Source organism: Solanum lycopersicum, chromosome 1 (genome assembly GCF_036512215.1).
Source record: "Solanum lycopersicum chromosome 1, SLM_r2.1".
NCBI lineage: Eukaryota > Viridiplantae > Streptophyta > Magnoliopsida > Solanales > Solanaceae > Solanum > Solanum lycopersicum.
The window spans coordinates 74,566,659-74,582,217 of NC_090800.1; the positions used below are offsets into that span (position 1 = coordinate 74,566,659).

At 36.6% G+C, this 15,559-nt stretch overlaps 2 protein-coding genes across 5 annotated transcripts; both read left to right on the forward strand.

The window, feature by feature from the left end:
- The first annotated feature begins 540 nt into the window (after positions 1-540).
- On the forward strand, positions 541-8,155 carry LOC101265066 (protein kinase superfamily protein). 4 transcript variants are annotated; one of them, XM_010324053.4, is made up of 8 exons: positions 541-958; positions 2,503-2,931; positions 4,349-4,720; positions 4,883-5,095; positions 5,812-6,183; positions 6,756-6,999; positions 7,073-7,220; positions 7,418-8,155. In XM_010324053.4, exons 1-8 carry the CDS (start codon positions 916-918, stop codon positions 7,790-7,792), a joined length of 2,196 nt encoding a protein of 731 aa, XP_010322355.1. In that variant the 5' UTR covers positions 541-915; the 3' UTR covers positions 7,793-8,155. The 4 variants fall into 4 exon arrangements, with proteins under 4 accessions (XP_010322355.1, XP_010322358.1, XP_069155042.1 ...); XM_010324056.4 differs by having other exon boundaries at positions 581-958; positions 4,346-4,720; positions 5,830-6,183; XM_069298941.1 differs by having other exon boundaries at positions 581-958; positions 5,830-6,183.
- Positions 8,156-9,645: 1,490 nt separating this feature from the next.
- Positions 9,646-14,559, forward strand: LOC101265365 (uncharacterized). Its single transcript, XM_004229335.5, has 7 exons — positions 9,646-10,117; positions 11,687-12,329; positions 12,891-13,515; positions 13,616-13,716; positions 13,805-13,894; positions 13,974-14,101; positions 14,254-14,559. The coding sequence occupies exons 2-7, from the start codon at positions 11,787-11,789 to the stop codon at positions 14,384-14,386; spliced, it is 1,620 nt and encodes a 539-aa protein (XP_004229383.1). The 5' UTR covers positions 9,646-10,117; positions 11,687-11,786; the 3' UTR covers positions 14,387-14,559.
- The last annotated feature ends 1,000 nt before the right edge of the window (positions 14,560-15,559 follow it).

Below are 15,559 nucleotides of genomic sequence, written 5' to 3' on the forward strand. Positions count from 1 at the left end.
CTTTTTGATAGTGCATCATGAGATTTTATAAATTTTTATTTATTTAGTAAGATTATATAAGAAATTCAAATAATTTTAGTAATTTTATGTCCAAACAAGACGTTAACTTCATTTCATGATTTCGTCTAATGATTTCAAATTGCATGGCCTAGCAGGCCCTAAGTAAGATTACCGTTCTACCGTTATTTAATATTTTCTAAAGTTAAGTTTTCAATCTATAGGCATGAATTAATTTATTTTGATTAATTAATTTAACCAACACACATGAATTATTTATATAATTTTTTTTGTTAATCAAATATATATTTTTAAGACTAATAAATTGTAAGTGTAAAATAGAAAAAATAATAATAACATTTATGCATTAATTTTATAAAATAATAACTATAAAAAATTATTTATTTTTAATAAAAATGTCATATAAATAAAAATAAATCAATTATCCTTATGTGAAATTACAAGAAATATATTTGATCTTGACAAAATTGTGTCTATGATATGGTTTTCTTATTTACCGTTATGGTAAGATTTTGCTATCAGAAATGCACGTTAAAAGTTGAACAAAGTCGTCACAGATACCGACAACTCGAGAAAAGAAAAAGAAAAGGGAAAAAAATATGGAACTAAAGCTTTCAGTACTAATTACAGAGTGAAGCCAACGACAAGTCCCACCTCCCACCCCCACCCCCTCGCATAGAGTGAGGATTTCTGAGCTCAAAAATGGCGAAGGACACTTTTAGATATGAAATTTACTCTTTAAGGATTTCGTTGTTTGGGGTTTTAGGTCCTCATTTGATAGCTGATGCAAGTTGTTTTTGCTTGTAGTGTTGTTTGTACTGCTACTTTTCGATCTAGCTGTTAGTTTGTTCAATTTCTTCAGATCCGAACGGTGTTTGTTTTCATTGGCGTCAAGTGATGTTGGACTTGTCAAAGCTACTGTTCTTCCCGTGTTGTGCTAGTGAGTTCTTTTGCTTCTCTAGGTTTTAAGCTGTATTTTAGTTTTTATTATTCTGTTCTGGTTGCTGCTGCAGTAGTAATTCCGTATAAATTGTGTAATGGGAACTGTTTATTGATGCCTTTTCGAATGAATTTTAGTTTCTTACTGATTTTGTTGGTGATTTAGGGTTAATTAGTAGAAAATTGTTCTGTGTTTGTCAAATTTTGGGAGTGTTAAAATTGCACTTGAAAGCTTGAGGATAAATGATCCCTGGTTTCTATTTTTGTAACCAGTAGTTGGAATCTAGTATTTCTTCTTTGAATTGTGAGCTGGCAATGTGAAAGAAGAGACCAGGAGGGGTTGCTCGACGGTAAACACCCTCCACCTCCAACCGAAAGTTGTGAGAACCAAAATGATGGGAGCTCCTAGTTGAGGGCGTAAAAGAAAGCGAAAGAAAGAAGAATCTCATTAGTCATTAGATTGAGTATATTCATGTGCAAAAGGAAATTACCTGTTGGAGCAGATTTGAAGGAAAAATAGCAGCTGGTCATAGTTTAGAATACTAATGCCAGTACTGTCACAAATCTCTAAGGAACCAAGAAAAGGAATGGCTCCTGAACAGGAATTGCAGGGAAAGATAAAGAGAAGAAGCTAGAGAGAGGCATATTGATACTACTTCACATTAATCCCCAATGTACAAGTCCCCTTAGTTTATACTACAATCAAACAGCTAAACTGCTAACTGACTTAATCCCCTATAACGAATTAACTGATATGTTGTTACATTTATAGGGCATGACAATTACAAGTACACCCCTCAATACTGACTACTCATCTCGGATTTGAAATGAATATAACATATATAAAGTGGAAAATGTATACAAAGTGAATATATTGATAGCATTTCTCAACTCCTCACAGACTTAGGTTGAATATCTTCTGCATATACTTTTTATACGCCCACATTATCTTGATGTTGGTTTCAGTATTAATGATGTCCTTAATTTTAGTAGGAGAAAGTGATGCAAAATTAGTTACTTCTCAGTTTTAAAACAGTGTCTCATAGAATTGAAGGTTTAAACAGTGTGATTCTTTTGAGAAGGTTAGAACATTGTCGCACTTCCTTCCAGTTAACATTGTCGCACTTCCTTCCAATTATAAACAAACAGATATTAAGGCCTATATGTTTGTAGATTTGTCTGGAACCTCAATGGATTGTGCAGGGTATTACCCTTCTTCATTAAGACTTGCTTTGCCGTAATTTTCTTGACTTGTTTCTCATCCACCACGTAAACACTTTAGTGGGGCCATCTCCATTTTTCACCTTTGCCTTAATCTCTTTTTTCTTTTTGAGGATGTTTGAGACAATCGTTTATTTCTTCCTTTTAGATGCAAACTCTAAAAGTTAGAATGGAGTAAATATATGTGACCAACTTGACTATTTCATCTCTGATATATGTTTTTTGGTTGTATTGGTGTTGTTTCTGCTGCAATCTCTGCTCATTATTCAAAATTATGTTGGTGTTAACTTCATTTGTCTCACTTCTTGTTAAAATGAATTTCAGGGTTATCAAAGAGGGGCCAGTCTTTGAAGCTGAAGAATTTAACCATTTTATTTTTTTTCTTGTGCATCACTAATGCTGAGTTGCCTGATGAGCCATTTGAGCAACAACCTGTTACTCCAGTCAATAAACCTGTTGAAGCACCTGGCCTACCTGATCTGCCCCTGCCAGCGAATGTACCTGGTTTTCATAGACAGCATAGGAAACATTCTCCTCATGGTGCGCCATGGCTTGGGCTAGCTCCAGCTCAGCCTCCTGATTACGGTCCTTTAGTAACTGCTGCGCACGCTCCTTCCAGTTCCAGCTTGTCGAAGCCATCAATGAAGAAAAATGGATTGGTGCCTCCTAGTGCTGGCCTTGCACCCCCTCAATCCAGTCCTAGTACTCTACCCACTGGTTTGGTTCAGCCACCACTTTCTCCTCACACTTCCAGTAAGAATCTTTCTTCTTAATAAATTTCGACGGATGCCTGCTGCAGCCTAGCTTATATATGTATTATTTCTTCAATTCTCACAAAAAAGACCCAGGGGGAGAGCAGCAGGCAGTAATAGATACGAGGATCATAATTTTGGGGTTATACATTATAATATATAGGGAAGGAAAGCTTCATGAGTGGAAACTACATAAATAGTACCATTAACTATTTGATTTTAGAAATAAAGAGTGGTTGGATTTGTCTTTGAAATTGGTACCAGAATCGGTTTTGTATGTACTGGCCTTTGGTTTTGTTTCTGGAAACAATTGTGAGTGATTGGATGTATGTTCTGGAAGAGTTGGGTTCAAAAAGTGATGGTGTTTGGATTTATTTTTTCCAGAATCTATGAATTATAAATTTTCAAAACCAAACTCTCAAGCTGAAGATATTTTACACTTCCATATGGTTAGAAATCACTATATAAATCAGCTATATTTCTTAAATTGCTGCCAAGCTAACCTACGAATAGGCGAAAAATCATAGAACACTACTTTCTCTCTAGGAGGTATAACAAAAAAGTGAGTGGGGTGGGGGGTGGTCATGGGGACAGTTCATAAATCTAAAAAATGTTTGGTACCGTACTGAAATGCAAGGACCTGAATGAAAAAGAGGGCATAGTTTGTTGAGAAATCAGAATTCCTTGTTGGTTTTGTTTTGAAAAGCTGATTTCCAAAAACGACTATTAAAAAGTGTTTGATACTGAAGTGCAAGGACCTGAATGAAAAAAAGGGCATAGTTTAATGTTGAGAAATCAGAATCCATTGTTGGTTTTGTTCGGAAAAGCTGATTTGCAAAAACTACTGCTGGTTTCCAAAATGGTTTTATACCCAAACAACAATAGTGTTTGGTTTACAATATGGTGCCTGCTGCCATCTTTTGGTGCATCTAGAATGAAAGGAATCATAGATGTTTTGAGTACTCAGCTCCTAACCACATTCTTAAATCCAACTCTTTGGTTATCTTGCGTAGGCAGCGTAGCTGGTTCATCCAGGCCCCTGTAACTACTGTTGATTTTTCTCGGACTATGTCTGCTCTTTAGTATTTAGTAAGTTCGTGTACAGGAGCAGACACCTTGTTTTGCTGTAATTTTTTGCCATGCATCTTTTTGATGCCTTCTAATGAAATTCACTTACTTCATTAAAAAAGAAAACAGAAGTGTGATATTTCAAATATATTCCCACTGGTAGAACTTACAGGACACACTTAAATACTGACTCATTGGCTAACTATCCTTTGGCGTGGCTAAATTCAAACGTATGTAAAAATCAAAACCCATCTCTTTATAATATATCAGTGAAGTTGTCGCTCTTCTCCCTCTCCCATGAAGATATATCTCCACATTTATGTACATTTTTTTCTTTCTTATTTCAGCAGACTGTTGTGGACAAGATATGGTGCTCAAACGAGGAAGCCTGGACTGCGAGTGTGTTTACCCGTTAAAGATTGACCTTCTTCTCTTGAATGTCTCATCAAATCCTAATTGGAAACTTTTTCTAAATGAATTTGCTTCACAGCTAGGTTTAAAGGTGTCTCAAATTGAGCTGATTAACTTTTATATGGTGGATCTTTCAAAGCTAAATATATCCATGGATATCACACCATACAAGGGAGTTAGCTTATCATCTGATGAAGCTTCAGCTGTAAACGCTTCATTATCAATGCATAAGATCCAACTAGACCCAACACTAGTGGGTGGATACCAATTGCTCAACATTACCTTGTTTAAGCCACCAGTTTCATCACAAGGTACTTGCTTCTGGTTATATTTCATGCCTGATATGCAGATAATTTCTTCTAGCATTGGCTGATACGGGGGTCGGGATCGGGGTGGGGGTGGGTGGATTTTATTGACCTCTTAATTCAAAGATCTTTTCATATTTCTTGAATAACTTTTTCTTTGATATGCAGCTCCTCGTTCTGCTATGTCACCAGTTTTAGCAGCTCCGCATCTTCCTTCAGCTCCTGCAGTAACAGTATCTTCACACAAAGGGAGACATCCGAGTTTAATTCTTATTGTTGGGATTGTTGCTGGCATCTTAATCATCACTATCATATCAACACTCTTTATTTGTTTCTGTGGATCTAATCATGGACAGAAGAAAGGCTCCCACAAAGAAGCTGGTAAGTGATCCTGTATATTCCGTGGACTTAGAAAACTATCCTGGATTTGAACCGTCTTCTTCTTAAAGTTCCACCCGCTAGGAAGTGAAATTTAGTTAGAAAATTATCCTGGATTTGGACTGTCTTCTTCTTAAAGTTCCACCCGCTAGGAAGTGAAATTTAGTTACTGAGGAGAAGAAACAACAAGGCTGAAAAAGGATCTCCCTTGTAAATTAGGACTAGTGTTACTTGAGGATTAGTAGAAGCTTGATCAATAACTCTAGCAAACTTCTACTTCTGGTCAAATAAGACGAAGAAAAAAGTCTGTAGAACGTCTTCATTGATCTTTCATTCAGAAGTAATGTTATTTATGAGTTTCTCCCCATCTGTGAAACTTTGGGTTGCATATGGCATCATGAGCTCTCATAATTTCCTGTCTACGAGCTACTTATATGGTTATTCTACTTGAACACTGATGGCTTAAACCCACAATACTGGTGTTATTTAACAACTACGATACTTTACTTGTCTATCAGTTATCTTTAAACCAAAATATCGTTGACTGCTGATAATAATGGAGAAACTGGAACTCCATAGAGCTATTTTTCTGCTAACCAGAAATATTTTTGTTGGGTTTTTTTATGCACGATATTGAAACTATAAATGAGATGTTTCTGTTTTTCTCTTTGCACCATCTAGCCTTATAAACTTTCATTTGTATTTCAATTTCTTGATAGAAAAACCAATGCGTGTAGAGACTGTTCCTGCTCAGGGATCATTTCCCCATCCAACTAGTACACGGTTTCTTCCATATGAAGAACTGAAAGAAGCTACAAATAACTTTGCACCAGCTAGTATACTTGGAGAGGGCGGCTTTGGCAGAGTTTACAAGGGCGTGCTTAGTGATGGTACTGCTGTTGCAATAAAAAGACTTACTAGTGGAGGCCAACAAGGAGGTAAAGAGTTCCTAGTTGAGGTTGAGATGCTTAGTAGGCTGCATCACCGTAATCTTGTGAAGCTTGTTGGTTACTATAGCAGTCGGGAGTCCTCACAGAACCTACTATGTTATGAGCTTGTTTCAAATGGAAGTTTAGAGGCTTGGCTTCATGGTAAGTTTTTTTTTTGTGACTTTATCCTTTGTCAACTTAACAAACTAAAGAGCAACAGCATCTGTCTTCCTATTTTAATTTGTAATTTGCTTATCTGGTAGGAAGTCATATAAAGGAAAGGTATCTCAACTGTAACGTGTTCAGCGTTCCTTATATAGCTTGTCTATTGCAGATGCAAATAAATATGAATTCTCACATATGTTGTACAAAGTCTCGAAAGTCATTTTAATGGTGCTAATCTATTCTACCATCACCCTGAAACTTGGAGTAGATATTGAGATTCTATAATGCGGTATTAGAGTATGTAGAGATCCTTCAAGTGTCATCCCTCATAAAAAATGAATTTGCGTTTCTTGGGCCCAGAAGAAAAATCAGGGCTGCGTCTGAGGAGGAGGTGTTGAAAAGTTTAAGCGGAAGTTGAAGTGTCTTGTTTCTGACTGTTTAAGTTTCTAGACAAGATGGTCACACCAAGCAGTGTTGTGACCTATTCAACTTATCAAGTAGTTTAACTAGTGCACTTGCTACCGTTATTAAAAACAATGTAGTTTAGCAATTGCACTCTCTTGCTGCAGGCCACTTAGGATTAAATTGCCCTCTGGATTGGGACACAAGAATGAAAATTGCGCTTGATGCAGCGAGAGGACTTGCATACTTGCACGAAGATTCTCAACCTTGTGTTATTCATAGAGATTTTAAGGCATCAAATATATTGCTCGAGAACAACTTTCATGCTAAAGTTGCTGATTTTGGCCTTGCAAAACAGGCCCCAGAAGGCCAGGCTAATTACCTCTCAACTCGTGTTATGGGCACATTTGGGTTAGTGTTTCTTTGTTATCACATGCTTCTGTAAGATATGACATTGACTAATGTGGGAAGCATTTCTTTGCAGGTATGTAGCCCCTGAATATGCCATGACTGGGCATCTACTGGTAAAAAGTGATGTGTACAGCTATGGGGTTGTCCTCCTTGAACTGTTGACAGGAAGGAGGCCTGTAGATATGGCACAACCGTCAGGGCAGGAGAATCTTGTCACTTGGGTAAGTAACTGCTGTTGGGACTTACTTTCTTGTACTAATACATTTCTTACTTCAGATCATACTAGTGTAATTGTGCATTTACTGATCTTCAGAATTCAAGTCTCTATTTGTTCCCTTTTTGGTTGCTTCACAAAATTAGAAACTTATTTTGTCATTGGATGAAAAAGTAAAAAGAAAGTGCTCTATTTTGTTTTCAGGCCAGACCAATACTTAGAGACAAGGATCGTTTGGAAGAACTTGCTGATCCAAGACTTGAGGGGAAGTACCCAAAGGAGGATTTTGTGCGGGTTTGCACAATTGCAGCGGCTTGTGTTGCTCCTGAAGCTAGCCAAAGGCCTACAATGGGAGAAGTGGTTCAATCGCTCAAAATGGTTCAGCGAGTAACAGAGTACCAGGATACTACTACTATAAATTCAGGTGCTCGACCTAACTTAAGACAGTCATCTACAACCTTTGAATCAGATGGTACCTCTTCTATGTTCTCTTCTGGTCCTTACTCTGGTTTGAGTGTCTTCGAGAATGACGTTTCTAGGGCAGCTGTATTCTCAGAAGATCTTCATGAAGGAAGATGAACATTGTTGGTGGAAGGCCTTCCAATGCTCTGATCTTTCCATCATAATGCAGCAGAAGGGGAGAATTCGAAAGTGGGTTGGCAGAAGTGAGACAGACCCTGCACAGTGGATCTGCCAATGCTTTGGAGAATCTATTGGTTTCTTTCATCCCCTGTAGAGATCCCACTGTTCAATTTTCCCTGTATGGCCATTCTCTACTTGTTGGATGAGAGCCTGTATATATGTAATGGGTTGATATTTGAGGACAGTGGTTCAGTTGAAGTGGGATAAAAGTTGAATTTCTTCTCTTTTTTTTTATCTGTCTGACGCCCCTATTGGCTTGTTGTAAATTCCTCTTGCTTATCATTGATTCTCCTTACACTATCGTGGTTAGCTAAGCAAAACTTAACTGGATAAGTTTAGGGTGTAAGTGAGAACCCTGTGTGGGTGGGGGGGGGGGGGGTTCGATTGAACCATAACTTTCAATAAAATAATAGTAAATATAAATTCATAATTTTGAAATATAACATGTTCAATATTACTGAATTCATAAAATTCAAATATTGAATTAGGCTCGAGTCAAACTCCAGAGGAACTACACCTTCAAGTGAGGGTGATTCTTTGAAGAAGCCAATTTTAAATACTACATATGTTTTTATTTATTTTTCTGTTTTGCCGTTCTAAAAAAGAAAATATTTTTTTAGAGCAATTCTTTAATTTAATTTTATTTGTATAACATATAGTAAAACTCACCAAACACTTTTCTATGTTTTACATATATTTGATTATTATTTTAATAAAAGAAATCTATAAATCTTTAGCTTAACATCATCAAATTCAAAAAAATTCTTTAATTTTTTAAATTCTAAAATTGTCCAAAATTAAATAAATAAATTAAAAAGACCGAATATTGTTAATATTATGTAAAGTGGGCCAAAGGGGCAAATAGTAGTAAAAATTAGTTTAAACATTTTTTCCCTTCAACAGAAGATCTCTTAATTAAAAAGATAAATTTGCACTATTTGTTACATCATTAGTTCTTATTTACTCGTATTTATATCTTTGAAAAATACAGTGCATAAATATGTTAAAGACTTTATTAATTAAAAAAATAACATAATAAATTTAATATATTTATAATTTTTTTTTAAATGTGTCAAATCAAAGTTTCATGAGTAAAAAAGGATTAAGAAAGTAGCGTATATATATACACTATATTTCTTAACAAGGAATATATATGTTTCAAAGTGAGGGAGGGCTTTCAAGTATAAAATGATGTTTACTTTGTTTAGCAAATTGAGGTATTGTTGCCCAAGAAAGTGAACACGTGCGTATAAGTAAAGATTGTGAGCTGTTGGGTTCAAAATTTAATAACATAAAGAAAATACTAGATAATTTTTTTTATATATTTTAATATTGTATATCTTCTTCGTTTAAAAAAAAATCCTATTTCTTTTTTAGTCTGTTTAAAAAAGAACGATCTATTTTTTTTATTAGCAACAATTTAACTTTAACTTTTCACGTGACATGTTCAAGACCACAAGATAAAAAGACATTTTGATACATTTAATATAACTTTAATTTAGAACCACAAGATTAAAAATTCTTGTTTCTTTTCTTAAACTCCGTTTTAAGTCAAATTAGACCATCTTGAAGAGAGTAATTATTAATAAAAAATAAAAAATATTTCATAAAATTAGTTTGAGATGCACTAAAGCTAACTTGATACGATAAAGATTGTGAATTGTTGTGTTCACAATCAATTTAATAACATAAAAATACGCTAGATAATATTGTTCATATATTTTAATATCGTAATTATTAATAAAAAGTTAAAAATATTTTATAAAATCAGTTGAGATGCGCAAAAGCTAGCTCGATACGGTAAAGAAGTAAAGATGATGCTGTGGTGAGGGGCAGGGAGAGTGCAGTGTGATGAAATGGTGAGAAGGAGAAAGGGAAAAAATAATAATGAATTATCGAGTCCGGATTTGCGAAGGCAAAAACAAATAGAAATTGGAGTCCAACAAGACAATATTTTCACACAGGTTTGAGAGAGAAAGAGAGACAGTGTGGGGTGCGGGGGGTGGGGGGTACGGGGGTGGGGTTAAGGGGGTGAGTAAGAATAGGAAAGGCAAAAATGGAGAAGATATTGAGAGTCTTCTTTGGCTATAACGCTACCAACGACACCCTTCACTTCTCTAACCCTAATAATATACTCACCCAAAATCCCTTCTTTTTCTCTCTCTCTATCTCTATCAATCTCCTATATTTTTCCTACTCTTTATTTCAATTTCATCTCTGCTGTTCGCCGTTGCTGCTGCTCGGTTCTCTGCCATTCTCAAGGTATTTGATTTGATTATTGGTTTTCGTTTTTTTTTTTTATAATGAATTGGAACGATGTATGATTTAATTGTTCGGTAGCAGTTGATTCTAATTGGTTGGTTCATCTGTTTTGACAATGTTTTCTGCTTTGCTCCCTCCAATGGGTTTCTTTTTTGCTAATTCAAGTTTTGAGCAAAACAATTAGTTATTTTGTTGCTATTTGGTTATATGAACCGTCTATATATATCTATTCAACTCCATTCAAGTGTGGGCTATTTTTTTTCAATTATTTAGAGGATTCATGGTAGTTTGGCTAAAGATGATTTACCCCAACTCTTGTGTATTCCAACAACAACAAAAAACGACATACCCGGTGTAATTCAATTAGGTGGCATGTGGGGAGGATGTACGTAGAGAGGTTGTTTCCGGAATACCTTTGGTTCAAGTAATTCATAACAAAGTAATGTTAAAAATTAGCATACAAATGCTAAGCATTTATAACAAATTATAACGGATCATTACATTAGCGTTTAGAAAAAGGAATAGTAACAATATATAGTCGAAGAAATCAAAGGGCAAGAAATTACAACATTAGTACTAATGCTATTGTAATGCATAGAAGAAGTACTCAACTACCTACTAACTAACCTTCTACTCTAATCCTCAATTCCATGTCCTGTCTTATCACCTCAACCCAGTACTTATTTGCCCAACCTTTACCTCTCTTTAACCCTGACACTGCCAACCTCCTGCACCTCCTTATTGGGGCATCACGTATCTCCTCTTCACATGACTAAACCATCTCTCTCACACTTACCTCTTCTTGTCCCCAATGAAGGTCACTCCCACTTCTTCACGGGTATCATCATTCCTAATCTAAGTTTTCCAGACTCTTCACTTTTGGTGTGAGTCGAACCAGTTCCTATTCTTTGAACAACATAGTTCCTATTCTTGTCTCTCCTAGCATCCCACGCATCCACCTTAACATCCTCATTTTCACACCTCTCATCTTCTGAGGTTTCTTAAGTAACCAATACTCTGCCCATACAAGATAGTTGGCCTAAATACCACTCTGCGGAACTTGCCTCTTAAGTCCATTAATCATACTAAAAATCCTATGACATCTTGTTAAAGGATTTGTCTTTGCACGTAGGTGGAGTTTTCTAAGGCTATTAAAACATTCCTTAAAGTTCTATGACATTTTATTGATACTTTCCTTTTATCGAGGGTACATTCTCCTGTATTGTGGAGATTTTGGATATTCAAATTGATTACAGTCATGTTTCTTAGTTATTGTTAAATGCATGGATCAATATTGTATCAAGATGATAGTTTCCCTTGCCGTTTTGTTTGTTGCTTGATATTTTGAATTTCATGTGATGTTAAAAAAGGGTGATAGTGAGACGGTCTAGGTAGTGGGTTAGTGGATTCATGTCTACTACATGTATGGATTTTGCATCCCCTGGACGCATCTTATGATAAATTAAATGTTTAATGTAAGGAACTTCTTGTTAAATTGTTTTTACTTAATTGATGTTTCTCTACATAAATGAATTAACTAATAAATGATATATCTTTGAATTCTTGCAGTTTCCTGTTTGGTGCAACAATGAACAAACTCATTTAGCAAGTTGTCTTTTTGCCGCGATTAATACACGTGTTCCTGGTGGCCCTAGTTGTTTTACATGTCATGGATGAGTCTGGTGGAACTCGATTTGAAGGGCTCAATGCTACTGTTAGAAAGAAAAGAAGCCTAATGTTGCGGCGACCTAGACCAGAGAAGCCTTTTTTTCATGAAGGCCGTGATCAGTCTCCCTTAACACCAGTTTCAGATGATTTTGGTAGGGTTTCTAGTGATGAGAACATTGATGATGCCAATGCTGGACGTAAAATGTTCAACCTTAATCATTGCATGTCTAGAGGCTCTGTTTCCAGAGTGGATGAGGACTACACTTTTAAGAAGAATAAGGATGGAGGATCTAGTCTGTTATATAGTAATGGAGATCCAGGAGATGATACATATTCCCAGTATGGCTCCTCTCTTAGGCAAACAGGAACTGTGCAGGATGGTGTTGGCAATGATAACAAGCTGAAGAAGGTTAAGCTTAAAGTTGGGGGTGTGACGCGCACCATTCAAACCAAAACTGATTCTCATGGTGCATATGGTGGTGGTTTGTCTACAAATGCACGAGCCTTGGATGGTTCGCAGCCACGTCAGAAATCTACTTCACAGGTTTATCAGTGTTTCTTCTCAAGTAGTTAGTTATTTAGATTCTTTAAATCCACTTGGATTTTGAGTTTGTGTTCTTTAAAGTAGTCTCCCTTAAGAATTATTTGGTTTCATTATTTTGAAAAGGAGGTGAACTGCACGAGATTTTCTGTGTCACTGCTCTACTGGTTCCTCTCTAACGTACTTTAAAAACTCAGAAGGAAAACATGTAGATAGATGTTGCATTATCATAGGTTTATTACGGAACAGAATATTGAAGTGCATAAGAATCAAAGATTAAGAATAAGATAAAAATTACTCAGTTTAGCCCCAAAGTATTAGCTAGGAATTTGCACTTGTGGCAGAAAACCAGCGGTTTTAGGTCAACCCTGTGCCTTATGTTGGATACAGTTTTGGATACTAATGCCAAACTCCCGATGATGCAAATTGTGATTAATTGCGATTTACCAAAGAAAGAAATCTACTTCTATTGCTAGTAAATTTTCGGCATTTATTTTTTTTGTCCTATTATCACTGTAATAAAATTTCAATGCTGTCCAATTAACCTTTTCCTCTCTATTTAAGGACACATCAAGCAAAGACGGTCTTTCGGAAAAGAAAAGTGGGTTGCAAGGAATTATGTCAAGAGATTCGCCCAAGGGTTCTTTTGCTGCTGGCAAAGGAGGCGATATGGGGAAGATGCCAATGACGAATGCCTTTGAAAAAGGAGGTGACAAATCAGATCCGACCCGTAAGAGTAAGAGGGTTCCAAAGAGGCGTGTATCGGAATGGTTTGATGAGGATGGGGAAGATGATGAGATTCGATACTTGGAAAAGCTTAAAACCTCGAAGATTTCAGGATATAAAGATTTTGAGGAGGAATCGACCAACAAAAGAAGTGTTTCCCGGGTTTCAAAGGTTAGCAAGTTTGAAAAGGATGAAAATGTGGGAAGGTCAAGGAAGAAATCTGAGCAAGGTTCTGAGGACACTGCTTATGAGGTGGAAGAGTTCGTGTCTGATGGTGAGGCTGAAGGAAAAAAGAAGCAGAAACAAAGGAAGGAATCCTCAGATTCATCGATCGATGCGATGAGAGGAGAAATGACTCTTACAACACGACAACGAGCTCTCCTATCTAGCAAGGATTCTTCTGCTGCTGCTTCTGCGAGTCAGATTGAGTTCCCTAATGGTTTACCACCGGCTCCACCTCGAAGTAATACCCTGTAGTTACTTATTTGTTCCAGTCGTATTTCCTTGCTCTAGTAGTCTTTCCTGATTTTCAAATTTGTCTTGCCATCTTTGCTTTTCGACAGAGCAAAAGGAGAAGCTCACTGATGTTGAGCAGCAACTGAAGAAAGCAGAGGCTGCTCAGAAACGTAGAATGCAAAATGAGAAGGCTGCTCGTGAATCAGAGGTTTCACTTGTTCCTTTTCCTTCTTACTGTATGTACTCTTTTAAGATCATACGATGATGAAATGAGCATAACCTTTTGGAATTTGCAGGCTGAGGCAATTAGGAAAATCCTAGGTCAAGATTCTAACAGGAAGAAGCGAGAAGATAAAATAAAGAAGCGGCAGGAAGAGTTGGCTCAGGTAAACTGCTTGTTGGTAGGTACATTGCCTTTTGTAGTGAAGTTATGAAGCTGACAATTAATTAACATCTATCTGGCAGGAGAAGGCTGCCAAAGAGCAGATGCTTGCAAAAAGCACTATCAGAGTGGTTATGGGCCCTACCGGCACTGTTGTGACATTTCCTGAAGATATGGGTTTACCTCATATTTTTGACTCTAAACCTTGCAGGTAACGGTTTTCTCCATCTCCACTTCTTTTTGTTTTGTATGAATTTGGAAACAGAAGATGGAGTCTGAATATCTTTGATTTGCTACATGAATGAAAAGCACTATTTAAGTTGCTAAGGGGTTCTGGATTGTGTTTTTATTGCTGAATTGCAGTTATCCTCCCCCTCGTGAGCAATGTGCTGGTCCTTCCTGCGTGAATCCGTACAAGTATCGTGATTCTAAGACAAAACTTCCTCTTTGCAGTCTCCAGTGCTATAAGGCAATTCGTGAGAAGGAGCAGGCTTGAAAGCCTGCTAAAAATTGTTTTGACATATGCTCTTGCACATTGTTTAGATTTAATCAAGTATAACGAGGATATCTTTTCCATATGCAGTACTCATGAACAGAGCGAACAAATTGTATACAGGAATGTTTTGGTGTCTCATAAATGTATGCTGCGTGCCCCTAGTTAATTTTTCATCCCTCATTGTTTATTAGTTTTTCCCTATTTGCTGTCCAGTTGAGCATGTTTTGGTGATTGTTTTCCTCTCTCTTGGAGTGCATTCTTTGGGGAGTGTCAATTTTTTGTGTGTTTTTCTGCTGGAAGTTTTGTCATTGGAGGGTTTTATTACTTCAGCTGAGTCTCATCTGTTGAACTTGAACATCTGATGAAGCTTTTCTAATCCTCAAGTGTGAATTACTAAATGTCTTCTAGTAATACGTTATACCTTAATAATTCTGCTGTGTGAGCCTGCTCAACTTGTTGGTTTCCAAGATAACAGGAGATGGGTTGCGGTAGGTTGGCGTGTAGCACAAAACTAGTTAGTTGTCTACTTTGAGTACTGTCCTAGAGGGAGATATACGTACCAAAACAAAAAGCAAGTTGAGTGGAATAGTTTTAAGGTAGACAATGCTATATGAGAGTGAATGTTAGGCCTCTAACACCCAGCATATTGGTTATACAACACTAGAAATGACCACCACGTTAGACAACGCGAAAGTAGCACAAAATAGAAGGAAAAAAAATGGAAGGTCAAGAGAGATCATTTGGTCATGTCATAAATAGACTTCCAGATGCACCAATCTTTAGGTGTGGAACAATAATGGTTGAAAATTTGTAATCATAGGAAGGAGGTTGTCTCGAACGACTTGCTATCTCTTGAAATTCATGAAGACTTGGCTGGAAAAAAAGAGTACTGTGGAAGAAAAAAGATCTATAGAGGTGATGCTTCTAGCCAAGAATAAGACGAAGTCGTGGGCATCTCTGTCTAACCCAATGGAACCAGGGGTTTCTTGGTCACTACCTACTTAAACTGAAGTTCTATTAAGAGTGTTTTTACGTGGTAGAACCAACGAATGATTATTTGGATTAGATCTTTTTCGTCATGCATTACATTGTGATTAAGATTTTAGTTGTCTTCCGTAAGGAGAGGGATGAACTTACCGCTAACACTTCTCAGATATTCTCCATTCTAAGAAC

Excerpts from the sequence above, each read along its gene's own strand:
- LOC101265066 (NM_001329117.1), top strand. The coding sequence starts at position 916 with ATGTTGGACTTGTCAAAGCTACTGTTCTTCCCGTGTTGTGCTA. Across the intron at positions 5,096-5,811 it reads AGGCTCCCACAAAGAAGCTG|AAAAACCAATGCGTGTAGAG; the intron begins GTAAGTGATCCT and ends ATTTCTTGATAG. Across the intron at positions 6,184-6,755 it reads TTTAGAGGCTTGGCTTCATG|GCCACTTAGGATTAAATTGC; the intron begins GTAAGTTTTTTT and ends CTCTTGCTGCAG.
- LOC101265365 (XM_004229335.5), top strand. The coding sequence starts at position 11,787 with ATGGATGAGTCTGGTGGAACTCGATTTGAAGGGCTCAATGCTACTGTT. Across the intron at positions 13,717-13,804 it reads AGGCTGCTCGTGAATCAGAG|GCTGAGGCAATTAGGAAAAT; the intron begins GTTTCACTTGTT and ends TGGAATTTGCAG. Across the intron at positions 13,895-13,973 it reads GGCAGGAAGAGTTGGCTCAG|GAGAAGGCTGCCAAAGAGCA; the intron begins GTAAACTGCTTG and ends TCTATCTGGCAG.